Source organism: Lynx rufus, unplaced genomic scaffold (assembly GCF_022079265.1).
Source record: "Lynx rufus isolate CCGP_SWC_20201006 ecotype Redwood Valley unplaced genomic scaffold, mLynRuf1.p SCAF_15, whole genome shotgun sequence".
Lineage (NCBI taxonomy): Eukaryota > Metazoa > Chordata > Mammalia > Carnivora > Felidae > Lynx > Lynx rufus.
In genome coordinates this window covers 20,140,963-20,168,349 of record NW_025814829.1, presented here as the reverse complement: position 1 = coordinate 20,168,349, position 27,387 = coordinate 20,140,963, and the positions used below count along the sequence as shown (strand labels likewise).

The window sequence follows — 27,387 nt, the reverse complement described above, 5'->3', positions numbered from 1 at the left end:
CATTATTCTTCACATTCTTCATCCCCCTAAGAGGTCTATTCTATCCCTATCTTCAGAAGTTGAAACTAAAGCTCACAGCTTTGTGGGTTTGAGCCCCGCATCAGGTTCTGTGCTGACAGCTCAGAGCCAGGAGCCTGCTTCAGATTCTGTGTCTCCCTCTCTCTCTGCCCCACCCCTGCTTGCGCTCTCTTTCTGTCCCTCGAAAAAGAATGAGCGTTAAAAAAAATAAAAAATAGTCTGAAAGTCTTTAAAAAAAGAAAGAAAGAAAAAGAAAGAAGAAAGAAAGAAAGAAGAAAGAAAGAAAGAAAGAAAGAAAGAAAGAAAACTAAAGCTCAGACAACTAACTCACCCAGGGTCACAGAGCCAATAAACAGAAGAGCCAGGTACCTACCCAGCCCTGCCCTTCTCCCAGAGGCCACGATCATAACATTCCCTCATCGGGCATTAATTTTTTCAAATCTTGCTACATTCCAATGGCGGAAAAGCTATCTTGTTCTAAACCGTTTGATGTTTGCCAAACCAGACACATTTCCTTTTTTGTTAATTACCTGTTGTGGCCTTTGGAATCAAGTGGGACCTATGGCTTATCACCATAGTTGAAAAGAAAAGCACCAGGGGTGCCTGGATGGCTCAGTCGGTTAAGCGTCCCAACTTCATCTCAGGTCATGATCTCGCGGTTCGTGAGTTTGAGCCCCGCATCGGGCCCTGTGCTGACAGCTCAGAGCCTGGAGCCTGCTTCCGATTCTGTGTCTCCCTCTCTCTCTGCCCCTCCTCACGCATGCTCTGTCTCTCTCTGTCTTAAAAATAAATAAAACTTTAAACAACAACAACACCAGGCACAGTTTCCTCTTTAGAAGTATGCCAACTGTGGAAGCATTTAATGATGGCCATCATCGGGGAAGTCCCTGTCATTACGCTTTTTCACACAAGTGCCTGGTTCTCTCCCTCCTCCCTTCCCGCCTTGGATTCTGGTCTCCGTTCATTGTGACTTTTCGCACTTCCCTCAACCTCCCTGGCCTGTTTCCTTCTCTTGAAACATAAGTGGTGAACTAGAGAGTACATAAGACCCCTTCAGCTTTGAAATGACGAACCTGGGTACAGATCTGTGAGGGCACCATAGCGCAAGGCTAGCAGGCCATGGGGCCCGGCATCCCCCTTTGGAGACGTCTTTCCTTTCCGATACTCAGGTGCTCACTCATTGTTCTGTCCTAAAGCACTTAACCAAAGAACGGCTTCCTTTCCACCGTTATGTAGACAAATAACACAATGATGAAGATGCCAAACACAGCAAGCCTCAAGGCCACTGGAAACATTTCTACGTTCCAGAACTCCATAATGTTGTCCACTGTGCAGTAGTCTGTCTCTCGGGGGCTTCTCCATTCTTTGAATCTGGTGCCTGAAGCTCTTCTAGTAAGCCTGCAAAAACATTAGTGGGCTTAGGGTTGTGGCTGGCTAGGACTGGAGCACCCCCTTAAAGTATCTGGCCCTTGGGCCCCAAGGGAGAACCATGGTGGGGCTTTCGGGAGCAGCCCTCTACTCATTTAAAACCTCTGCAGAGGGGCGCCTGGGTGGCGCAGTCGGTTAAGCGTCCGACTTCAGCCAGGTCACGATCTCGCGGTCCGTGAGTTCGAGCCCCGCGTCAGGCTCTGGGCTGATGGCTCAGAGCCTGGAGCCTGTTTCCGATTCTGTGTCTCCCTCTCTCTCTGCCCCTCCCCCGTTCATGCTCTGTCTCTCTCTGTCCCAAAAATAAATAAACGTTGAAAAAAAAAATTAAAAAAAAAAAAATAAAACCTCTGCAGATTTCAACAAGGGATCACAGGGATGTGAGCTCGCTAAAATCCAAAAGGGCGTGTATTAGTTATTATTATCACCCACCTGCATAACATCTTTCGGGGCTGGCCCAAGGCCTGACTCAGGGACTTACAGATCCTTTGGTCCCCACTGGGAGCGGGTACAGGTGGATAGGGGGCACCTCAGGACACAGGCCTCTCCTTTCGCTCTCCTCTGGCATAAATAAGAACTGCCTCTCAGGGTCGAGATGGGATGTGCTTTTGAAATCTGCTAATGTCATGTTTAAAAGGACAAGGTGGTGCTCTCTGAAATCTTTCAGCGAGAGTCTTATGTAGCCACTTGTCGAATCCTGGAAATCTGCCTCATTTTATTAGAAGTTAGGGAACTTTCCAGAAGACTTTACTCTCTGACCAACAAATAAAATGGCCCGTTTGGGGCTTTTATGTCAACTGCCTACCTCTTTTTTTTCGCCCCGTTTTTTCAAGACGCAAAGAGGAATAAATGTCCCCAAAGACTACAGATCGAGAAACTTGGATTCTGGTCTCAGTGCAGTTTGACTTTTGTCACCTTCCTCAACCTCCCTGGCCTCTTTCCTTGTCTCCAAACCTACGTGGTGAACCGGACAGTATACAAGGTCCCTTCAGCCTTGAAAGGTCCCTCAAGGTCCTTTCTCCACAGATTCTTTTCAGCCTCAAGCCCTTCACAAAAATCCGAACAACAAAACTTTTTCTGGGAGTTATATATAAGACAACAATATGCTAAGAAAAGCATTACCTTATTCCCTCAGAATGCTTATAAGCCAGGCAGCAGCTATCTAGAGATTTTGGTCTCATGGTGAAAGCCTCAGGTCTCTAATGAACAGAAAACAAGAATTTATTGTTGTTCTCTAATCAACAAGAATTTACTGTGTCCAATGTCTTCTACAAAGGGCTTTCTTTTTTGATTCTAGAAAAAGTCGTATCATCTGAGAACTGATAGAAGTTTTGGTACCTCAGGTATTCATTACCTCAGAACACAAACTTTTAAGTTTGCCTTTCCTCAGTAGTTAGCAAAAACATCCAAGTTCCACGGCGTAATATTTTGCTCGAGTGACTCACACTTTAACAATAGACACACCGGTAACTAGGGTCACATGATGCAAGCAGCATTCTGGTCTTAAATATCACCTCTCTATTTTGTTCTTATCTGGACTTTTTTTTTTTTTATTGCTTGGAGCTTTTTTTTACGAGCATGCACCAGTTTTATAAAAAGACTAAAGTTATTTTAAAACACAGGTCGGTGGGGCAGCACCTGGCTGGCTCAGCCGGGAGAGCATGTGACTCTATCTCGGGGTCATGGGTTCCCACGTTAAGTGTAGAGCTTATCAAAAAAATAATAGTAATAAAATAAACAAATAAAAAGCAAGCTGACTGTGAACAAAAAGTGATCTCGGAAAATGATAATGTTCGGTGAAAGGGATAGAAGTCGGGGTAATCACGTTTTCTTTTATTTTCCCCAAAGTTTCTTTCATGTGGTTATTTTTCCAAACAAAGTGAAAAGCTATAGCTCTCTATGCCTTTGTTTCCTCCCTGTGAAATCGACTTATAAAGATTAAGTGACTTAATACATGCAAAATGATTCAAAGCTCCCCTGGCACGGCGTAAGCATCCAATAAATGTTAGCAACGATGATTATGATCATGGTAATTATTATTAATTGTGTGTTGCTGGTTTTCCTCATATGTCTGGTTTTCCTTGACTGTCCATTCCCCAATTATGACTCAGGCCTCAGCATCTTCGAATTTCTGCAGTGTCCAGGCCGGGTGTCTTCGGCAGGTCCGACGGTCTCAGCCCAAGGTGGGGCGGGCAGGGCATGGCCTGTCGTACCATCACCTATGGCTGGTCACTCCCTTCCCAGTCCAGGCCACAGATGATGAAACAGCCGCAGCCTGCACCCCATGCCTCCGCTCCCTGCCTCACCTTCTAGAAGATGATGTTCTTTTTTTTTTTTTTTAAACATTTATTGATTTTTTGAGACAGAGAGAGACAGAGCATGAACCAGGGAGGGTCAGAGAGAGGGAGACACAGAATCTGAAACAGGCTCCAGGCTCTGAGCTGTCAGCACAGAGCCCGACGTGGGGCTCGAACTCACAGACTGCGAGATCATGACCTGAGCCGAAGTCAGCCGCTTAACCGACTGAGCCACCCAGGCGCCCCTAGAAAATGATGTTCTTAACAGCGGTTTAATGATACCCAAGCGGGGCCTCTGTGGATGGTGGGAAGCTGTGGGTAGCACGAGATGTCACATCCAAGGAAGCGCTGTGCCCAGCGTAGACGCTGCAGGTGTGCAAACCCCTACAACTGCCTGGAAGAGGGGGGCTGTTGAGGAAAAGGGGCTTTGAAAATTCTCACCAAGTTGCCACGGGGGCTAGCGGCGGTTTGCTCACCAAGAGACTCTTCAAACTATTTCCAAGGGCGAAGGGAAAATCGTTTATAAGCACATTCTTTTTTTCAACCTTTTTAATTACAGAAAGTTTTGAGCATATACAAGAGGAGACGATGGGATAATGAGCCTCTATGTACCCGTCACATGCGACTTCTTTTTAATTCTCTTAAATGTAAAAATAGATCTGTTAAAGAAAACATTTGGGGCAGAAGTCTTTTGCAAAATCAAATTCTAGGATTTCACAGCTCTTAGGCAATCAAATGCTCGTCCCCTCCTCTTCCCTCCTGCCATAACGACATTTAAGTCTTGATTGCCTTTTCTTTTATAATTTCTTTACTATCACTCACATGTGGAGTTCTCCGAAGCATGTAACACGTGGGCATTTTGATTTTCAAAAACGGAATAATTATGGCCTCTCAACTTGACTGTGCAGCCGTCGATAATAATAATTATAAAGTCAGGGGAAAAGGTTATTGATCCCAATAAACAGAGTATAAAATTGTATGTATACAATGGCCACGGGGTAAACACACACCGAAACAAACATTAGAGGAAAATGGAAGCGATGAAATCAGTTTTTGTGTCTGTAGCATGACTCATTTTTCATTAAAAAAAAAAAAAAACCTTTAATGTCGTTAAAGTATGGTTTTCACTATAAACAGCATTTACAGTGGAACTGAAAAATACTGGTGTTCATTAAAGCAATGGCTGAGTGGGGGCGCGTGGCCCCCATGGGGGATGTAATGTTCCTTTCTCCCTTCGCCCAGAGCAAGAAACTGCAAAGCTGGCTGCTTTCGACGCGCTCACAGAAGAGGGCCACGAGGGAATGCGTGCCCTCTTCGCTACAGTCCTGGCATTCGATTCAGAAAGTGACACCCATCCGCATGTTATCGATCACAGCTGTCATTAGGATGTAAGCAACTCTGAGATGTGCCAATACAATCGACGATGAGCGTCTTATTATAATCCCAGCGAACACTTCTATAGTATTTCTGTGTGCCGGGCACCGCTCTAAGCATTTTACCTCAACAAACTCATTTCAGTCTCAATACCACCCTGTGAAGAAGGTGTTTTCATTATGCCCATTTCGCAGGTGACAAAACTGAGGCATGGAGGGTTTAAATCCTCGGTCACACAGCTGGTGAGAGAGTGGAGCCAGGAGTCAACCCAGGTAAGCGTAGCCTCAGAGTCCCTGCTCAGAATCACCCTGCCGTCCTCCAGAGTGGTAGATAATGCTGTTTTACTAGAAAAGAATCAGAAATACCATGTTCTGCTCGTCTGTTATCTTGGCCATTCGACATGCCCCAGTCCATGTAATCTTCCTAACAACTCTGTAGTGACCATGTTACAGATGAGAACACGGGTTTATGGAGCGAAATTATTTGCCCAGGTTACACAATTAGTGAAAGGCACAACTGTACTTAAACCCAGATAGTCTGGCTCTGATGCCCTGTGTTTTTATTTTGTCATATTTCTATTGGGGAAACTCATCCTTAAAAATAGAGCAAAAACATATGTCTAAAATGATGTTTTCGTTAATAAGTGATCAAATCACTCATTAATTTCCCATGGAAGTAACACTTGTAGCCATCTGATCGCTTCTTAAATATTGTAGATAAATTGGTTTTTTAGGAAGATTTTTCTTGGTAGGCTAATTTTGTGCTCATTCTGGCCTACTTATTACATCCATTGAATCTGCAAGCGGATTGTGAATGAGATATTATGTCACACTGTATTATAGTGACTACAAAACGCGGGGCTAATATCCAGAACCGGAAGAACAATGATCAACAATCTCTTTAAGTCATTACTCATCACAACATGTATTTGGTTTTTGAAAAATGATCTACCTTGACGGAAGCCATTCATTTTTGTGCATAAGGAAACCCAGGCTTGTTTGCATTTCCGCGAGATGTATATTTTCCAGGGTAGACCCGAACCTGGCCAGAAATGTGCTAGCCTGACACCTTCGGTGACAGGCAGGCAGAGGAGGGCGCCGGGCTGAGTGCTGGGTGCCTTTCCACTCCTTTCTCTTACTGTTCCAGGACTTCTTCCTGCCGGCCTCGGGGGAGTCAGGAGGCAGTGCCGCTCCTGGAGGTGGGGAGGTGACATCTTCTCCTAACTGCAATGTATTACACTTTCCAACAGCTCTCTTTCATGGATGCGGTTTTTCTAAAACGGCCTATCTGTAGAACCAGACATTTGTATCAACAACTTGGCAAACTGTCAGTTGTGACCCTACTCACGGGCGGAGAAAATCCTTTTGATTTAGAGCTCTTGAAAATTGAGTTAACCTCAAATCCCTTTGTTGACTAAACATGATTCCGTTAATAAAAGATCCTACAATAATTTTAGACTCTTACTTCATTGTCTATACATCAACCTTGATTTAATAGAGCTCTCATTTTCAACATTGTGTTCCTTTAACCTAAGTTGCGATTTTGAGTTAATTAAAAGCCTTCTAAAATAATCTGTAGCACATTAACGAAAGAAGGGTTAAAAACCTTGTGATCATCTCCATTCCTGATTTAAAAAAAAAGGAATCTTCTAGCAAATCAGAAATAGAACAGGAACTTCTTTAACTTGATAAAAAGTGTCTTCCACCCTACGACCCAGCAAGTGCACTACTAGGTATTTATCCACGGGATACAGGTGTGCTGTTTCGAAGGGACACATGCACCCCCATGTTTATAGCAGCACTATCGACAATAGCCAAAGTATGGAAAGAGCCCAAATGTCCATCAATGGATGAATAGATAAAGAAGATGCGGTATACACACACACACACACACACACACACACAATGGAGTATTACTCAGCAATCAAAAAGAATGAAATCTTGCCATTTGCAACAATGTAGAATGGAACTAGAGGGTATTATGCTAAGCGAAATTAGTCAGTCAAAGGCAAGTATCATATAACTTCACTCATATGAGGAACTTAAGATACAAAACAGATGACCATAAGGGAAGGGAAGGAAAAATAATATAAAAACAGGGAGGGGGCAAAACATAAGAGATTCTTAAATATAGAGAACAAACTGAGGGTCGCTGGAGGTGTTGTGTGGGGGGGTGGGCTAAATGGGGAAGGGTCATTAAGGAGGATACTTGTTGGGATGAGCACTGGTATTAAATGTAGGGGACGAATCACCGTATTCTACTGAAATCATTATTGCACTATATGCTAACTAACTTGGATGCAAATTAAAAAATAAATAAATAAGTTATTTTTCAAAAGTGACTTCCAACACCTACACTCAAAGGTAAAATACTAAAAACATTTCCTTTAAAATCAGAACCAAAGAAAGAATTCTTATTATCACTCTTATGTAACACTGTAATAAAGGGGTCTTAGGCGGCATAGTAAAACACAAAAATTAAAGGTATACAAACTAGACTAAAAAAAAATCTACAGAAAAATTATAATTGCAATGAGTCATTATTAAAAGATCAATATGCAAAAGTCAATTATATTTCTATATGTTAGCAACAGGCCATTTAAAACATAATTTTTTTTTTAATTTTTTTTTTCAACGTTTATTTATTTTTGGGACAGAGAGAGACAGAGCATGAACGGGGGAGGGGCAGAGAGAGAGGGAGACACAGAATCGGAAACAGGCTCCAGGCTCTGAGCCATCAGCCCAGAGCCTGACGTGGGGCTCGAACTCACGGACCGCGAGATCGTGACCCGGCTGAAGTCGGACGCTCAACCGACTGCGCCACCCAGGCGCCCCTAAAACATAATTTTTAAAAAGATACTATTCCCAATAGCAACAAAAATTAAAAGTTTAGGCAACACAGCTACCTTCGAAAGCTAACAAAAGATAAGCATGACCTACAGTGAGAAAATTATAAAATCTTACCAAAGAACATTAAAGAAAGTTTGCATAAATGTAAAGAATGTGAACAGGAAGACTCAACAGAGTAAAGTGTAGTTCTTTCCAAATTAATTTATAAAGCCAGTAAAAATTTCAGTCAAAATTCCAATCTGAATTTTTCATGGAACTTGGTAAGCTTATTCTGAAATTTACATGGAAGGACAAAAGGACAAGGAAAATAAAGACACTGTTTTAAAAAAACAAGAAGAGGGATGCCTGGCTGGCTCAGTTGGCTGTGTCTGACTCTTGATTTCAGCTCATGTCATGGTCTCACGGTTTGTGGGTTCGAGCCCCACGTTGGGCTCCGTGCTGACAGTGCAGAGCCTGCTTGGGATTCTCTGTCTCCCTCTCTTTCTGCCCCTCCCCCATCCTCTCTGTCAAAAGCTCTCTGTCTCTCAAAAAGCAAACTTAAAAAAAAGAAATAAAAGAAATAAAACAACAAGGAGGTTGGGGGCTTGCGAAGGTAATTGAAACATTCTGCTATCAGCACAGGCTAGACAAATTGATCAGAATAGAGACCGTGTTGTTCTCATGGCTTTTGTTTTCTGGGGCTTATGATGCTTTAACGTCATCAGGTGATCAGAGCCTTGCTAATGCATGTGAGCAAGCCTTTCCTGGGCAAGCCAACCAACCCAAAACCCATAATCCCAACCACTTCCTTTTTCCTTCACATACTAAGCCAATACTTCCTTTGCTCTGGTTCAGTCCAGGGCCAGATACTGGCCAACTAGGAACCACCTTTGTAGCCTGGAGCCCACCGAAATCATTCAAATTAGCCAGTCCTAAAATGCTTACCTTGCCTGATCAATTTCTTCCTGCAAAACCCACAATAAAGTTGGGTGCCCATACTTTCCCCGCTTGACCTTCATAATTCCCCATGTGACTCTGCATGGCATGAATTGGGAATAATAGGTAATAACCTCCCCTTTCAGGGTGACTGGGTGGCTCAGTCAGTTAAGCACCCGACTCAATGTCAGCTCAGGTCATGATCCCAGGGTCATGGGATCTATCCCCACACTGGGCTCTGCACTGACAGTGTGGGGCCTGCTTGAGATTCTCTCTTTGCCTCTCTCTCTCTCTCTCCTTCTCTCAAAATAAATAAATAAACATTAAAAAAAACCCTGAGATGACACAAATATTGGAATTATCTGACCAGGATTTTAAAGCAGCTTTCATAAAATGCTTCAAGGAACAATATGAAAAGGTTTGTAGCAAACAACAACAACAAAAAATTAACGACTTACAAAGAAGTAGAATATGTAGAGAAGAGCCAACATATAGAATAGAATATAAGAGTAGAATATATAGAGAAGAGTAAATTTAGAAGTGAAAAAAATGCAACAGCTAAAATTAGAAAAAACTCACTAGATAGGCTTGGCTTGACAGAAAAATTGAGAAGACAGAGGAAAGAATCAATCTACTTGAAGATAAAACTGTATAAATGACCCAAAACAAAACACAGAGAGAAAACAGAGCAAGCAAACAAACCAAACCAAAACAAAACAAAAAACAAATACAATCTTGGGGGGTTACAATAGAAGATCCAACATTTGTGTCATCAGAGTCCTTAAAGGAGAGGAGCATGAGGTCAGGCTGAAAAAGGTATTTGAAGAAATAATGGCTGAAAACATCCCAAATTTGGCAACAGACACAAATGTACAGATTCAAAAAGCTGAGTGAATTCCACACAGGACAAACACAAAAAAAAATCCATGCCAAATACACATCATAGTCAAACTTCTGAAGATCTTTGTGCACCAAGAGATATCATCAAGAAAATGAAAAGGCAACCCACAGAATGAGAAAAAATATTTGCAAATCTCATATCTGATAAAAACTTGGCATTTCAGAACATATAAGAACGCTTACAACTCAACAATAAAAAGACAAGCAACCCGGTCAAAAAATGGACAATGGGCCGCACTAGACATTTCTCCAAAGAAGATATAAAAATGGCCAATAAGCACATGAAAAGATGCTCCACATCGTTAGTCATTAGGAAAATGCAAATCAAAACCACACTGAGGTACCATTTCACGTCCTCCAGGATGGCTTCTAAAAACAACGTGGCGTAGAACGACAAGTGTTGGCAAGGATACGGTGCTACTGAAGCCCTCAGACATTAGCGGGAATGCAACATGCCCCAGCTATTGTGGAAAATGCTTTAGCCATTACTCAAAATGTTAAACACAGAGCTACCTTATGACCCGGCAATTCCACTCCTAGGTGTATATCTAAAGGAATCGAAAACAGGTATTCAAAGACTTGTCCTTGAATTTTTATAGTATCACTTCTCCCAATATGCATGGGGTGGAAACAATCCAAATGTCCATCAACAGAAGAATGAATACATAAGCAGTGGTGTATTCATATAATGGAACATTAGTCACTCGAGTGTCAATACAAATACATGCTGTAATGTGGATGGACCTTGAAAACCTTAAGCTAAATGAAAGAGGCCAGCCACAAAATATCACATCCTGAGTGTGCCATTTATAGGAAATATCTAGCAGAAGTAAATCCATTGAAACAGAAAGCAGATTAGTAGTTGCCAGGAAGGAATTGGGGAGTTACTGCTTAATGAGGACTGAGTTTTATTTTGAGGTGATGAAATGTTTTGAAACTAGATAGTGGTGGTTTCATAGCATTATGAATGCTCTAAATGCCAGTGGATTGTGCACTTTAAAATAGTAAATTTTATGTGAATTTAATCCTAATAGAAAAATTTATGATTCTTGTCACTGTAGTATGAATATCCTTATCCTTCAGTCTAAGGAAATACATAATGAAGTTTTGGGGAGGGAGTAAAAGATCATGATGTTTACAATTTTGTCCAATAAAAAGATAGATAAAATTATTTAAAAAAGGTAAAATGTTAAAAATTGGTAAATCTGGGTGAAGGCCATATAAAATTATTTGTTAGGAAGAGACACCTGAGTGGCTTAGTGGGTTGAGTGTCTGACTCAGGTCATGATCTCAGGGTTGTGAAATTGAGCCCCAAGTTGGGCTCTGTGCTGAGCATGGACCCTGCTTGGGATTCTCTCTCTCTCTCTCTCTCTCTCTCTCTCCCTTTGCCACCTCCCCTGTGAGCATGCTCTCTCTCTAAAATAAAAATAAATTAATTCATTTTTAAGAAGAATTATTTGTTAAAACTTTCTTGGGATCCTTGGGTGGCTCAGTCAGTTGAGCATCCAACTGTTGATCTTAGCTCAAGTCATGATCTCACAGTTTGTGGGATCAAGCCCCCATTGGGCTCTGCGTTGACAGCATGGAACCTGCTTGGGATTCTCTCTGCTTCTCTCTCTGCCCCTCCCCTGCTTAAGTGTGCATGTGTGCTCTCTCTCTCAAAATAAATAAATAAACCTTAAAAAAAAAAGAAAGAAACTTTCTGTACTTCCTGTAAGTTTGAAACTATCTTTTTTGTTACTTTTTTTAAAAGACACCAAGGAGAGAGTGAAAAGAGAAGCCCACTGGTGGAGGATGTTTATAATGGGGGAAGCTATGCATGTGTAGGGTCAGGGAGTAGATGAGAAATCTCTGCACTTTCCTCTCAATTTTGCTGTGAACCCCAAACTGCTGTAAAAACAAAAGATAAGCCCAGATTACTAGAAGATGTGTGCTATAATTATGACTGACAAAGGATTAGTATCCAAAATATATAAAGAGATCCTGTAAATTAACAAGAAAAAGATAACCTAATAGAAAAATGGGCAAAAGACACGAACAGGCATTTCACAGATCAGAAAACACAAATGAGCAACAAACGTGTAGGAAGATGGTCAACCTTATTAACAACAATAAGCAAATTGTAGTTTTAGTGAAATACAATCTTACACCCACTACTTTGACAAACATTACATCTGGCAATACTAAATTTTAAAGAAGACTGAAAACGACGGATCTCTTAATATATTGTTGGTAGGAATGTAAGCTGGTGCAGTCCCTTCGTAGAGTGATTTCACATGATCTCCAAAGTTAAAGAGGTCTGTGTGCTGGACTATTGTAGCAATTCCATTCCTAGGTGTATTCATGCAACTAGAAAAAAATTCTTGCGCGTGTACACAATGGATCCTGTATCACAATGTTTGCAGCAGCTCGTATTAGAAAAGCTTGGAAACAATCCAAATGTCCAATAAATAAGGAGTGGATCGATATATATTTATAATAACTACACAACAGTGAAAATGAATGAACGAGTGCTACAAATATTGCAAGAAGCCCAGGACGTAATGCTGAATGACAAAGGGAAGTTATTCAGAAACACTTACGTGACGATATCATGTAAATAAAATGTAAAATCAGGAGACACTAAAGTTTGTGGATACTATAAAGAAAAGGAAAAGAAAGAAAAGTAGAAAATTCAGGGTAGTGGTTACCTTGGGGGGAAGGGAGGAAGGAGGGCTATATTGGAGTCTTGGAGTCTTCAACAGAATTGATTTATTTTTTCAATCTCTGGAGTGGGAATCTAACTGCTCATTACATAATTCTTTTTACCCTTTTAGATGCATAAGACATATTAGGATGAAATGTCAAAAATATTTTCAGGTTTGAGGGTTTCTTTCTGTCCACTTGGGCAAATCCGTCTGCATACGTGTCAACCCATTTGAACTGTGCTGATTTCTGCACCACAGCTTTTACGTGTGAATGAAAGTGTCACCAAAAAACGCCTCATAGGGACTCTCATTACAAAGCAATCATCGGAAAGTAAGCCTCTGTTTCCACGGGTGAACAGATGTCCAGGAGTCCTTCTGCGACACTGCGAGAAGAGACACTGGGGGGAGCTGTTTCACTACTCAGGTGCCTGGTTGGTTTTCCTCCCCTTTGGCAGCCTGATACAACAGAAAGGACAACAGAAGAGAAATTAGGAGGCTGGAATTCTATTTCCAGTTTTTCTGCTACCTCTCCGTGTGGTCTCTGTGGTCTTGGGCAAGTCATATCCACTCTCTGACTTGTTTCCTCATCTGTACGATGAGCCATGTAGCCTCCTTCAAGAAGCCTTTCAAGATAGGAAATCCCATGATCAATAATTATAATAAATCATGCCTGGGCTCATGAACAGTGATAAATAGTGCCTGGTGCTTACAAAACCTTAACAAGTTCCAGGAGATTAAAATAATCTGGGGTTCTCGTACAGGAGGTACAACAGGAAACTCCTCTCCCTAAAATAGCTATACCCCAAAAGCAAATTATAAATTAGCTAAAGTCAGTAAGGCTATATTCTGAAATGAAAAAGAAAAGCTGAACTTTCTAAGTAAATTCATATTTTCTTGTAGAAAGGGAACACTACTGCTCGTAATTCAGTTTGATGAAAATAAATTTACCTTTGTTATCATACTAGAAGCACTGTAACCAGAGTTTGGTTTCACTATCTCTTCCTGGGGCTCTTATGTCGCAAAAACTGGGTTCTCATACACAGAAAGAATCAGCATATAATCAATAAGATAAAGACACATTGATCATTAAGCATATTTAAGCATATCTACTAGGAGGTTACCATTTTTATAGGGAGAATGTTAAATTACATTCCTTGTAAAGACAGCATTTAGTTCCCATTAGCATATGTTACAGGTAAGAACAAAGGGCTTATTAAGTAGTTATAGAATGTGTAATTTACTCTTCACTTTGACCCAACTAGAATATACAACTACTAGTGGGAATAGGGATGTTTTTCAATTAACTAAGAAATTATTATAGCGATGTTTAATGTCAGCTCTCCTAAAAACTTTACCTGCAACTCAACTGCACACTTAATATATATTCCCTTTAATACATATTCCCTTGGCACACTGGGCCTTCTGATTGCAGCATTTGGGGTAGGCAATACACAGGCTAATTATAGGCTTACAAAGTATCTTATCAGCAATAATAGCAATGGAGACACAGAGAGCAAAAATCCTATTGAAGTCTTGGCACAAAGATATGGAAACAGACCTCAGAACAGGAAGCAAAAGGAGACCTGAAGCTTTCCTTACCTCTCTTCCCCTCTGCACTGTGTTCTGCACTGGTGGTAAGGCAGAGGGGACATAGACACAGACTGTCAGCATGTCCAGAGGCCAAAGAAATGGAGGTCAGGGGCTGTGCATGTAGAGGGGAGGTACTGAGGTGCTCGGCGGTTGAAGAATGGGAGGGGCAGGAGAGGGGACAGCATGGCGGCATTAGTGTGACCTGTGCCCTGTGTCCAAGGAAGAGAGACATGGCTGGCAAGTCTAGTGGTCAAGGAAGTGGTGATGGGGGTTATGCAGAACTGGTGGTGGCTGTTATGACGGGAGATTTGGTCACACTGAGAAAAATTTAAAAATTGAGCAAAAATGTAGATATAGGGGTGCCTGGGAGGCACAGTCAGTTAAGTGCCCGACTCTTGATCTCAGCTCAGGTCATGATCTCAGGGTCATGAGTTCAGGCTCCACATGGGGCTCTGTGCTGGGCAGGAAGCCTACTTAAAAAAAATTTAGGGGCGCCTGGGTGGCTCAGTTGGTTGAGCATCCAGCTCTTGATTTCAGCTCAGGTCACTATCCCAGGGTCATGGGATCAAGTCCTGAGTTGAGCTCCATGCTGAGCATGGAGCCTGCTTGAGATTCTCTCTCTCTCTCTCTCTGCCCCTCTCCTGCACTGGTGTGTTCTCCCTCTCTCTAAAATACATTTTTTTAATGTAGATATATTGAGGATAATGAAAGCCAGGTGTCTCACTGTCATAGAAAGGGGAAAGGTTATAAGGAACACTAAAATGTTGGATTGGAACTGGAGATCAACATGAACTCATGGCTTTTTAATTTATTATATATACACACACACACACATATACATGTATATGTGTATATATATATACATATATATGTGTATATATACGTATATACATATATATGTATATGTGTGTGTATATATATGCATATATATACATATATATATACATACAGAGAGAGAGAGATGAAAATAGTTTTAGATGTGTATGTGTATGTATACATATATATACATTTATTTTTTAGCTCTATTCACTGAGAGGGCCTGGAAGCAATGACTCCCCAGTAGCAATGAGCTCCCTAAAGTCCTAGATTTTGGTTTCCAAATACCATCCTGCAGTAAAAGGAACCAAGGCTCCTTGGGCAGAAAAAGCACAAGAAGGATCTGAAACATCTTGTGCCAGAGATTAAGAAAACCCTCAAGGAATAATGAGGACATGTTAAAAGGGCACAGTATCCATTTTGAAGGGGCTCCCACTAGCCAAATCTGGAACAATTTGAGCATTAAAATGATATCAACGAATACAACCTACTGAATAAAAAGGAATCAATGAGTCCATACTAATATATATGAATGAATGGATAAATGACAAGGGGAGATCTTCCTTACAGTAGAATCTCAACTAATAAGTATAGAAGGAAGGATAGAAATAGAAAATCTTTGGGGCACCTGGGGGGCTCAGTCAGTTAAGCATCCGACTCTTGATTTCGGCTCAGGTCATGATGTCACGGTTCATGGGATCATGCCCCACATTGAGCTCTGGGCTGACAGTGGGGAACCTGCTTGGGATTTCTTTCTCTTCTCTCTCTCTCTGCCTCTCCCCCTGGTCATTCTCTCTCTCTCTCTCTCTCTCTCTCTCTCTCTCTCTCTCTTTCTCTTCCAGAATAAATATACATTAAAACAAAGGAATAGAAAATCTTTTTTTCTTTTTAATTTTTTAAAGTAATTTCTCTGCCCAATATGGGGCTTGAACTCATGACCCCGAGATCAAAAGTCCCATGACCTACCAAGTGAGCCAGCCAGGCACCCCTAGAAATAAAAAATTTTAATGGGCCATTGTCGTAATGGAAGTTGAATCAGGCAGTCATCATGGCTGCTAGGGCTACGGATGAGGTTTGATGAGGAACACTATGTTGGCGTCATTTCAGAATATTTCCCCACAAAATACGGTTCCGTTACAAAGGGAAAAATGATGGTCTTTTGGAGAAACCTGACAAACACCAACTTTTCCAGGTGATTAAGGTTACCCTCATCACTGGGGAACAGGGTGACATGTTCCCCGGAGTGATGCTCCGAGAACAGCACAGCATCATGTCTGAGGAATTTCTGCCCAGAAAGCGAGGCCTCTATGAATAGTCAAAAGGAAAAATCAGACAGAAAAATCACCCTACAGAATGAAAGGCCTGTACTTTTTAAAAATAGTCAAGGGCATGAATGACAGGGAAAGACTGAGGCACGGCTCATGCAGACTGAAGGAGGCTGCAGAGAAGCCATGTGCATTTTTGGATTGCTCATGGATCGGAAAGCAAACGGGCATTTTTGGGACAATTGGTGAAATTTGAATGGGGTCTGAAGGTTAGACAGTAGCATGGAATCAATGTGAATGTCCTTAAATGGAGCATCACGTGGTGGTTACGTAGGAAAGTGTCCTTTGGGGGTGGGCGGAGACATGGCAGGGAGCTAGTGGAGGGACTTCCTGTCTCCAGTTTGCTCTCAACCGGTTCAAGGACGCGATGGCAGGGCGCGCGCGTGCCCACACACGGAGCAAGTGTGGTAAAGCTAACACCCTGGACAATCTGGGTGAAAGCAATATGGGAGTTCTTTATACCTTGTATTCATCTCGCCACTGTCCCTACGTTTGAAGTTATTTCAAAATAAATTATTTTTCAATGTTTCAAAAGGCAGGGGAAGGATTAGCATAAGTAAGGTGAAGAAGCAGCCTAGGAGGGCACATATGACTTTTTTTTTTTTTAAGGTTGGTCTGCCTCATTCAACACACTGCATTTACAGAGAGCAGTCTTTAATTCTATCTGTATATTTAATTATGTGAACATATCCGCAGGCACTCCCGATATATCATTCTGCAGCACTTAGGAGCTCAATACTGAGGATTCGCTTGCCATTATATTATTTCTCATTAGGTATTTTGCTTTGTTTTGTGGATAATTAAATATCATGCTTTGTACATAGTAGTATTGATAAGAGAGGCGCCTGCGTGGCTCAGTCGGTTGAGTGTCCGACTTCCGCTCAGGTCATGATCTCGCAGTTTGTGAGTTCGAGCCCCGCGGCGGCTCTGTGCTGACAGCCTGGAGCCTGCTTGGGAGTCTCTGTCTCCCTCTCTCTCTGCTCCTCCCCTCCTTGCACCCTCTCTCTCAAAATAAATAAATAAACATTCAAAAATAGTATTGATGAGAGTGGTTCTCATTGTTCGTACATACCTCCTCTCGCGCGCCATCAGTACTCTGTTTTATATATTGTAACTTAATCCTCACAACGCTCTGCGAGGTTGAGCCCATTATTAATTATCCTGATGTGTAGGTGAGGAAACTGACAGGTCAAGTGTCTTGTCCAAGTCGGTGGCAGAGCTGGGATTTGAACCCAGGCCGTCTGGCTCTGGTGTCCGTATTTTGGATACACATACTTTTTGTCTCCCGAGCTCATTTTTAAGTTTCTTGGGGACGGGGACTGTGGCTCCTGTTACACCTCTTCTCTTCTTCAGAAAGGTCTAGCACAACGCCCAGTATAGATAAATAGTTGTTAACTCACAGGCTGAGACTCAGGGGTGGAAGTTCTCTTGCAACCATTCCCTGGGTGGTCATCAATTCACTGTGAGCTGAGCGTTGTCTCTCAGGAGAATACATTAAGGTATGTCTAAGATACAAAGGAGGTGGTACAGAATAGGAGGTCAGAGAGAGGGAGATCCCAACATCGGTGCACAACAAAGGCTCCCTTCGCCTCAGCCAACAAAGACTGAGTAACTCCCTCTCCCTCCCCGCGTATGCCTGCCATTGAATTCAATGCAGAGGATTCAAAGACATAGGTTTTCACCCTCAGTGTTTTACACACGAAGCAAAAGCTCTTAGGAGGAGGGTGGGAGTTGGGGCTGACTGAAAAGGCCGCTTGCGAGGCGCAGACCGAGGGAACACATTTTTAGAAGCTCCTAGTGGAATGTGTAGGCTAGGTGACAAGAGAGAAGAGAATCTTCCAGGCTGGGAGGACTGAGTGAACTGGGGTTCCGGCAGGAAAGAGCATGTTGTGTCTGGGAGGGAACAAGGAGATGCCCAAAGGGGCCAGGAGCTCTGGAAGCCTACCTCCCGGGGTCAGCTGCCCTCTGGGTATCCAGTCCTCGAGTTAGTCTGCGCATGCCAACACCTTCACCCAAGGAACCATGCCTGAGCCAGGGCGTCCATATGCCCCGGTTCGCCAGGACAGTCCTGCTTGACTGCTGGTATTCCCAAGTCCCTTCTGGAAGCGTCCCCTTTCATTCTCAAGAGCATCTTGTTGGGGGTGTAAATGACACGGTCACCTTACTCAAAGGCCACTTCATACAACGTGACATTGTAGATTATTCTGCCTCCTTAACACCCCAAATCCCATTTTCCCCTCTTTGGTAGAAGGGACTTAGAGCCTGTGTCACACACACGGGCTCTATTGCCTACTCTACCACTGGAAGCACTGGAGGGTGTGCCTGGCGTCCATCGGACAAAAAAAGTCCCCGGTTAAAAAAAATATATATTGCCCTGGGGCGCCTGAGTGGCTCAGTCAGGTGAGCGTCCCGCTTGGGCTCAGGTCATGATCTCACAGTCCCTGAGTTTGAGCCCCGTGTAGGGCTCTGTGCTGACAGCTTGGAGCCTGGAGCCTGCCTCGGATTCTGGGTCTCTCCCTCTCTCTCTCTGCCCCTCCCCCACTAATGCGCGCGCGCGCGCGCGCGCTCTCTCTCTCTCTCTCTCTCTCAAAAACAAACATTAAAAAATTTTTTTTAATTAGGAAAAAATTATTGGCCCGGGGTGCCTGGGTGGCTCAGTAGGTTGAGCGTCCGACTTGGGCTCAGGTCATGACCTCACAGTCCGTGAGTTCGAGCCCCGCCTCGGGCTCTGTGCTGACAGCTCGGAGCCTGGAGCCTGCTTCGGATTCTGGGTCTCCCTCTCTCTCTGCTCCTCCCCGGCTCGCACGCTCTGTCTCAAAACTATTTACTAAAAAAATTTTTTTGAAACATTGGCCTGACTTTCTGAGTGGTCTTAACCACCAGAGCAGTGGGCTGCATACATGATTTGATACAAGACACACATACAGTATCACAAAGCTTCCAGAAGTTGACATAATCCAAATCTCAAAGTGGTTTGTATGCCACCGGAAGCCTAGGATGGGAGACGAAAATAGGCGTTCATTTGTGTTTCAAAGAAATGCGGAAATACTACCTTTCCAGGTACTTAGAAGACTGTTAGGCACAGACCCCTGCTCTTCAGTAATTAAAGTCTATGGTGTTAGACAAGTATCTCAATAAACACACTTTTACCACCTTTTATGTGGAAATTTAAATGCTTATTTACATTTGCTTTAGAATTTAAAGTTGAACAGATGTCTTGAGGCCCTTCTGAGACTCCAAGTGGCTTATATAAATCCTCCAGGGTCAAAACGTTTCATGCCATCACAGACTTTCTGCTTAATTCTATTGCCAATTCAAAATATTGATGTGGTTTTATTTCAGGTTTCTGTAGAGCAAGGACTGAAGGGCATTGGTCCCATCCGATGCATTTTAAATACTCTGGTTGTTCCCCTCCCCCCCATGTCTTTGCCGGAACGATTACAAAGGGTTTGTGTGTGTGTGTGTGTGTGTGTGTGTGTGTGTGTAAATGAGGTTTTCTGAATGGAAAAGATTCCTTTGATGAACCATTTGGAAGATTTTAAAAATTCTTTTAGAAAACCTGATACGATATCAGAATTACTTCATCAAATTTGAGTTATGTTCAGATGGGAAGCTAAAGTTTATGGCATACTACCAGAATATTTACTTGGGGGTTTCCTTTTCATTTGTTGAAATGCAGCAAGTAGTTTAAATATGAGACCAGGGGCGCCTGGGTAGCTCAGTCAGGTGAGTGTCTGACTTCGGCTCAGGTCACGATCTCATGGTTTGTGAGTTCGAGCCCTAGACTTGATGAGGTGAGCTTCGGGCTCCTAGTTTGTGCAAGAGCCTGTGACAGCTATTGAAGGGGATAAATGGCAATTTTAAGGGGAGGCCCAGGCATGGCCTTTGAGATCGTCCTTAAACCATCACAGGATTTTAACCAGAACAAAAATGGCGAGGGTGGCGGGGGGGGGGGGGGCGGTAATAAGGCATCAGATGAAGTTATGGGACCTTCATCGTGTGTGGTAAGTTTGCGTCTTGTTTCCAGGCATGATTCAGTCTCTGCTTGTAGATCTGAACTAGAGTCAGGAAAGGCCAGAGGCACAGGACACTTAGGAGGATATTACAATTGTTGAAATAAAATTAAAAAAAAAAAAAGTAATACGGTACAAGTTAGGATGTAGCAGAAAGAAGGGATGGATTTTCTTTTTTTTTTTTTCCCCTCCAGTAGGCTCCACGCCCAACGTGGGGCTTGAACTCAAGATGCTGAGATCAAGAGTCACGCGCATGCGCTCTACCTACTGAGCCAGCCAGGCACCCCTGGGGGCTGGATCTTTAAAACTCATAACTGAAATCCATAGGATTGGCAAGTGTTTACATGTGAGGGGCCATGGGGAGTGGGGGTTCCAAGATGACTCTTGAGGCTTTGAGCCTGGATGGGAAGGTGGTAAAACCATGAAGGTGAACAGAGGCCACAAATGCAGGTTTGGAGTCAACAGAAATGAGTTTGGTCTCCATGTCCCACGTGAGGAGCTGGGAAGTAGAGATAGCCACGGGGGAGAAGCGTAAATACACTTATGTAATCTACGAAATGTTCATGATTATAAAATTTGTTGCGTGAATGCAGGACAGAGGGGAGGGATGAAAGGACAAGGAAGAGGAGGGGGCTTTCCAGGAAGTGGCTGGTTAGGCAGGCCTACGCCTCAGGGGAATGGGAGGCCAAGGGAAATGATGCGGAGCAGGAGGGGAGGGGGGCCTGCAGACCGATCTCATTTAGAGGCCAAAAGACGAGTCAGAATGGACACAGAGGTACAGAACCAAGAACTGGGCGAGCATGGTGTTGTCACAATTGAAGGAGGCAGGCGTCTCTAAATACAGAGGGACCGTGGTCAGAGGACTGAGAATGAAGTCCCTGGAGTTGACATCTTGGAGTTCATTATATGAACTAATTATGTGCCTTGTTCTAGCGCTTTCCCTGCATAGCCTTTCACTTGACACCCACCCTGTGAGGTAGGCAGTGCTATTAATTTCACGGAGGGGCTGGAGGACCGTGCTCCTGGGGGGGTGGGGGGTGGGGAGAGGGTCTTGAGCCAGAACATGGAAATAGTTTCACAAAACAGAAACCTGCATTCAAAGGAGACTCTTTAAGCGAGGATTCTACCCCGGTCACAGAATGTAGCGACTTGCTATTTCCTTTCTTAATACATGCGAAGAGCGCCAGTTCCTATATTTAATATATGGGTAAAAGTATTCATGCATTAGAATTGTACATACTTTTTTGGGTCCCTTGTGTTTTTCTGATGAGAGAATGATATTTCCTTTCAACATGATAGTGGTCTTAAGCTCTGGATCACGGGAAACAAAAGGAAAACAGGGCCATGAGGACATACGAGCGAGCAAAGGAAATAAACACCAATCGTCGGGGTGAATTCTCTCAACTGTAGGGCAGAAGAATTTGGGGAGGGGAAGAAAATTCACTTTGCCCTTCTGAGGGAAAAGAGCGTCTCTGCGGTGGCCTTTGTGCGATGAGCTGAGGCTTCCCCCCCGCCCCCCCCCCCCGGGGACACGGCGGGGGCTCCTGACAGGAAGGCTGTCATACGTGTATGTCTCCGAGAAAAACACATTGCTGTGTGCAAGCTGGCTGTTCGTCTGGGCGGCTCTTTTCAGTCTAGTCAGTGCCCCTTCAAACCAGCTGCAAGCCTCATACATCCCTGAATATCAAGACAGGGTAGGAGGAATTTCTCCTTCTGTGTCCAAAGAAGCCCCCCGCCCCCTTCCCCAGGAGGGAAGGCCAAATCTTCGCTAAAAGGCTTCAAAATCAGGGAAACTGCCAGGGGAAGGAAAGGTGGTTGGTTGTTCATCAACCCTCGGCTTCAGCCCGTGGAGGAGCATTTTGATAAACCTGGAGCGATCGTGTGCCACTGCACGTTCAGCAGAGCCGTTGGAGGGGGTTTTAAATGAGCTCTCCAACTCAAAAATATTTGGGAAGCTTGAAAAGAGGTGCAGTCGTTAAAGCTATGCCCACTGGGGGTCAAAACAATGAGGGGCAACGAGGAAAATCAAACCTACCCAGGTTGTTTGGATAACCTAGTGCTTAGCCTCAGGTTGTCACTGCCCCCTGCCGCACACTCCCCTCAGCAACCCTGCCCGGGGATTAGGTGTTTCTGTGAAATTCCCAAGACGGAATCTCCCCGGGAACTTAGCAGTTCTGCATCATCCCCTTCATTTGAATGGCACCAGGGTCTACGAGGCTCCTCCAGTGAGGGAATTCAAATGTCTGATTCAGACCTGACCCGGAGAAGCAGTCATTTCGTACTTGACCTAATCACCATCCACTGACACAACAGAATTGCATTACAAGGGTAGGACTGAACCAGAGCTCCCACCTCTGACCGGATCGCCTGCAGTCGGCTAACAGCAGGTGGACACAGTCTACGAAGCAATGGCAAAGCTTACAAACCGAGGGGCCCGTTTTCCCCTCGCCTGGGTGTAAATGCCCCTCCGTGGAGGGCTGCGTGCTGGGAACCAGGTGAGCTTGGCCTGAGGCCACAACCGCTTGGCTGTGCAGCTTTGACCTGCAGCGCTGGGCGGCTGTGAGCTGTGAGTACACAAGCCTTCCTTTCTGGAATCTTGCGCCCTGTCACTGCATTTCATCAAAGGGCTGATGGAGTCCCTTCGGCTCCTGTCGAGGGCAGGAAACACAAGCAGTCCCAGGTCCGGGATAGGACTCGGAACACATTGCACATCCAGAAAGGGTCTGGGGTAGCCACTTGCCCTGCGGCTCCCTGGTGCTAACTGCCCCACTCTGGGGTCGGTGGGGTCCGTCTCCAAGCTCTGCTGCTCTTTCAAATGAGGCCAGCCATGCCGGACTTAGGGAAAACCTTTAGAACCTGCACCTCTTCCAGTACCAGGCATCACAGGGGATTTTTCAGAAGGCCCAGGCACTTATCTTATTTGTTAAACTATTCCATTTGAACTGTTTGAAATTGGCTTTTTTTTTTTTTTTTTTTTGTAGATCAAACGTGGTCAAAAACATAATGTGCTCATCCTCGCGGTAGAAATTGCGGAGAGCGTGTAAGGCACGTGGTAGAAGGAGCACAACGATGAGAACCAGACCTGGATTCAAACCTCGGTTCTGTCACCCTCTTTCAACAAACATTTCCTGAATTCGTGCTATGTGCTTAGTACTATTAGTACTAAGCACTTAGTACTTCCAGGATCTGGATGTGTAGTGGCGACAGAGACAACGGACCTTGCTCTTCACGGCCCACTCTGGGGCTGCCTCCTAGCTGTTTGTTGTTGGGCCGGTCACTTGGCCTCTCTGGACTTCAGCTAGAAGCATGGGTGTTGAATGAGATATTGTGTATTAGAACAGAGACGCATTGGTGGCCTTCAGTACATGGTAGTTCTATTATTTGACTGTGGCTCATAGAGGACTCCTAATAACTCTTTATCGAATGAAACAGCCTTGGAGTTGATCGTAGGAGTCTTCAAGCCCACCCCCTACGATTTCAAGCCAGACGCCCCTACAGAAGAATGCTGCACATGGGGCAGGGGCCACTGGAATGGGAGCCCCGGGATCCCAGAGACCACAGCTCTCCACCTCCCCTGGGGCCCCGAAGAGACCAGCTGTGGTCAGCGCCTACGAAGTCAGGAAGGCAGTAGGCATAGGAATTCAGGAAGGTACAGTTGGCTTCATCTTTCTGAATGCATTTGAAATCATTTAATCCGAACAAAATCATTGCCAAATGTATTGATTGAGGCAAAGCAGAGGTTGAGACCTCAAAGGAGACGGGAAAACTACCTGCAGGAACTTCTGGTTTTAGAAATCAAACCCACGTGGCGCCTGGGTGGCTCAGTCGGTTAAGCGTCCGACTTCGGCTCGGGTCACGATCTCGCGGTCCATGAGTTCGAGCCCCGCGTCGGGCTCTGGGCTGATGGCTCAGAGCCTAGAGCCTGCTTCCGATTCTGCGTCTCCCTCTCTCTCTGCCCCTCCCCCGTTCATGCTCTGTCTCTCTCTGTCTCAAAAATAAATAAACGTTAAAAAAAATTAAAAAAAAAAAGAAAGAAATCAAACCCAGATTTGGTTCTGGTTAATAAGAGGACAGTGCCTCCCCTCCAGCTTTCCACCTGTGGGGTCACTGGCATGGACAATGGAGTATTGGGTTCCTTTGGCAGCCCAGGGGCCTAGTCTCCAGGCTCCGTGTGAAAACGGGCCATATGGATATTTCACAGGCCACCCTGCCGCATAGATCATACCAGACAAGGTTCGACTAAGTACACAGTTGCTCTCTAACAGCGCAGCTTCCGACGGTACCTTTAGCGTCATCATCCTGAGCTCTGTCCAGCTCTCTGGGTCCATTCATCACAGGTGATACACTGGGAGGTGAGACCAAGAGTTGCACCAACTTTTTTTCATACGCTTTTCTGGTGGAAGCTGAAGAAGAATGCAGAGAACACAGTCAGTTGTTCTGTTTGTGTATACGATCTCACTGCGTTCAAGGTCTTTCACAGAGAAGGCGCTTATTCTTGTCCCTTACGTTGTTGGTGAATCATGGCTTTTACAATCGGGTCGACCCCACAGCTGCTCTCCTTTCCTTCCACAAACACTTAAGGTGGGGGCCTCTGTGGATTAGCCACGGAGGCAGGCATTGGACACATCCGAGAGTAAGACTGACAAAACCGTACATCCTATCTATAGGGAATATGAACAATAAATACGCAAATAGCTAACATGGCACGCATACTAGAAATGAAACAAACGAACAAACAAAACCCCACCCAACAGGGTGATATCATCAAGAGTAACTTGTTTTTCCTTGTTGGAAAAAAAACAATTCTTTTTCTCTGGCTCCCTATTTAGTGATCCATATGTAGCATCAGGACGTATTTATCACCTCTTCCCTGTTTCTGGTTTTTTGTGTACAAAAATTTGTTTTGTATTTCCTTTTTGAGGGCTTTTATTGCATATGTTCCTTCCATTGTAAATGATTTTAAATCTCTGGAGGTAGTGTGTAAGTGATAAACGACTACTCTCTAATATTTGCTGCGTACGTACGTAATATCGGGCCAGGTGAATATCCAAGCTTATTAAGTTCGTTCTGTAATTCATAGTCACTCAGACACTTCACATCCACCATGGTGATAGATGTTTGGTCTCTCAGACAGTGGAATCTTTGAAAGAGGAAAACATTAAATTCATGAAGACAACTTCCAAATAAGCACGAAAACTTTACCAAAAGTCCACAAAAGTGCTTCAACCCAGTGTCTCCAGGCTTGGAGGCACAGAGGCAAGAAAGCAAAAATCACCGTTTTCCACCATAAATCTCTCTTGGGTTCAATTGCCTCAATGCTAAGCTTTGGGTAGGTGTCACTTTCCCCAATGCCTTTGGGGTTCAATTATTTCTAACTTTGCTACTCAACTCATGTGAGAGAAGTCTTCTGCACAAAATGAGCAGACGAACAAATGTTTCCATTCCTACTTAGGAACTCCAAGTAAGACTCACGCTCTGAGAAGATAAGAAGTTAATTAAATACGAAAGAGCTGAGAGAGATTTTTTTAGTGAGTTAAATAAAAGTTATTTATCCCTGCCCTCCTTTTGATGAGAGTACAGAGAGTCCAGAGCATTCAGTTCCTGCTAACAGTAGTAGTTTTCACACTTGTAATTTAACTCTGAACATAACGAGATGGTAGTTTTTAATTAACCGTCAACAGACTTGGTAATTGCTGAATTGGCATTTGGAAAAAGTCAGCTATTCATTCTCTGGCACATAAATTGATTTATATAGGTTTACCCAAGTCTTGATTGGCTTTCCAGACCTACGCTAGCCTCAAGTTCAATCACGTTTATTCACTTGATCCCTTCATCCCCCCCTCCCCCCCCAGAAGGACCCCTCCACCTACTTAACAAAATCCTGAAAAAGATACGTCTGTCAAACCTTTTAACAGAGATTTATAATTTAGGAGCTTGTTTATTGTACCTCACTTCTATCATGTTTCCATGCTTTTTAATATTGCGGTGAAAATGACTCAAGACAATTACTCAGCACAAGAGGATCTGGACCAATTTTAAGTAATGACTTTGCCTTTATTGGTGATCAATCAATGTCCAGTTAGGAAGAACATTGTATACAAGCTAGAAGAAGCTGTGAATTGTCATGTACCTCAGGGTTGTCTGAGAATGCCTAGCTTTCCAGTTTTCCACTTTAAAACTATACTTTTGACCAGAGTCACATTCTGGCACCACAGTAGGTGCTTCGTAAAAGGGAGTTTTCTTTTCTGTGTTGGGGAAGCTGAATTAAAAATTTTGGCTACCAGTAAACAACCTAATATAGAAAGGAAAAGGACAATGCGCCCCAGACTTTTTTTTTTTTTTTTTTACTAGAAGCTAGCTTAGGCAGATCCTGTAACACTTGTTCCCAAGAACAGCTGTCTGTTGCTTCACCAACTTCCCCAAAATAACCTCCAAAAGAACCCTCATCAATTTCAAGTGACACTAGACAATTGCCTAGAGGGAACACACATATGGAAGAAAAATATTCAAATGGAATCCAACTGGATGATTAATTCACTTACCCCTTTACATGGTTGTCTAAAGTCTATGCAGTTGGGTTGGTTACTAAAGCCAGGTGAGTTTCACCCAAGGGTTTCTACTAGCAACCAACCCCTTTTTGCCTGTTAGATATCATGGTGATCATAATACAGACAGTGTGACATCAGTCAACCCCATAGCAACAGACTGATGTGGAAGTCAGATGATTAATTTAACCTAAGTTCAGACAGAAGGAGGCACTGGTTGATTTTATGGGCAGCCTGCCACGATGAAATGTCAAGAGATGCAGAGAAGTTATCATTATGTACAGGAAGTGAAGGGAAAGAGATACTACGGCACCAAACAGTGCCAGGAAACTGGGAAGATAAAGGAAATATCAGACAAACTCAGGTGCCAAGGTCATCATGAAAAGATCGACAGTAGTAGATGGGTGATTTGACCATGTACTCTAGGGAAACTGAGAAAGTGGGAGAAGCTGTATTAACTTGTCAAAGAATCTCTCATTTAAGAATGAGGAGATCCTTCAGACCATTAGCTTGAGTCTTTTTAAAAAGACCGCTGAGACTTTAAAAAGAATTATGTAAGATGAAATGTAAGTACGGGAAAACACACTGTCTTAATTAAATGCCAGGGATGGGAGGGAGTCACCTAAAAGGGTT

The 27,387-nt window shown here is 43.6% G+C and overlaps 1 protein-coding gene across 1 annotated transcript; it reads right to left on the bottom strand.

Annotated features, from left to right (window-relative positions):
- Positions 1 to 1,217: 1,217 nt before the first annotated feature.
- LEMD1 (LEM domain containing 1) lies at positions 1,218 to 25,315 on the bottom strand. The gene is made up of 6 exons (XM_047076430.1): positions 25,234 to 25,315; positions 24,493 to 24,612; positions 21,450 to 21,520; positions 20,554 to 20,607; positions 2,566 to 2,642; positions 1,218 to 1,416 (listed from the first exon to the last, which is right to left on the bottom strand). Exons 1-6 carry the CDS (start codon positions 25,313 to 25,315, stop codon positions 1,218 to 1,220), a joined length of 603 nt encoding a protein of 200 aa, XP_046932386.1.
- Positions 25,316 to 27,387: the final 2,072 nt, after the last annotated feature.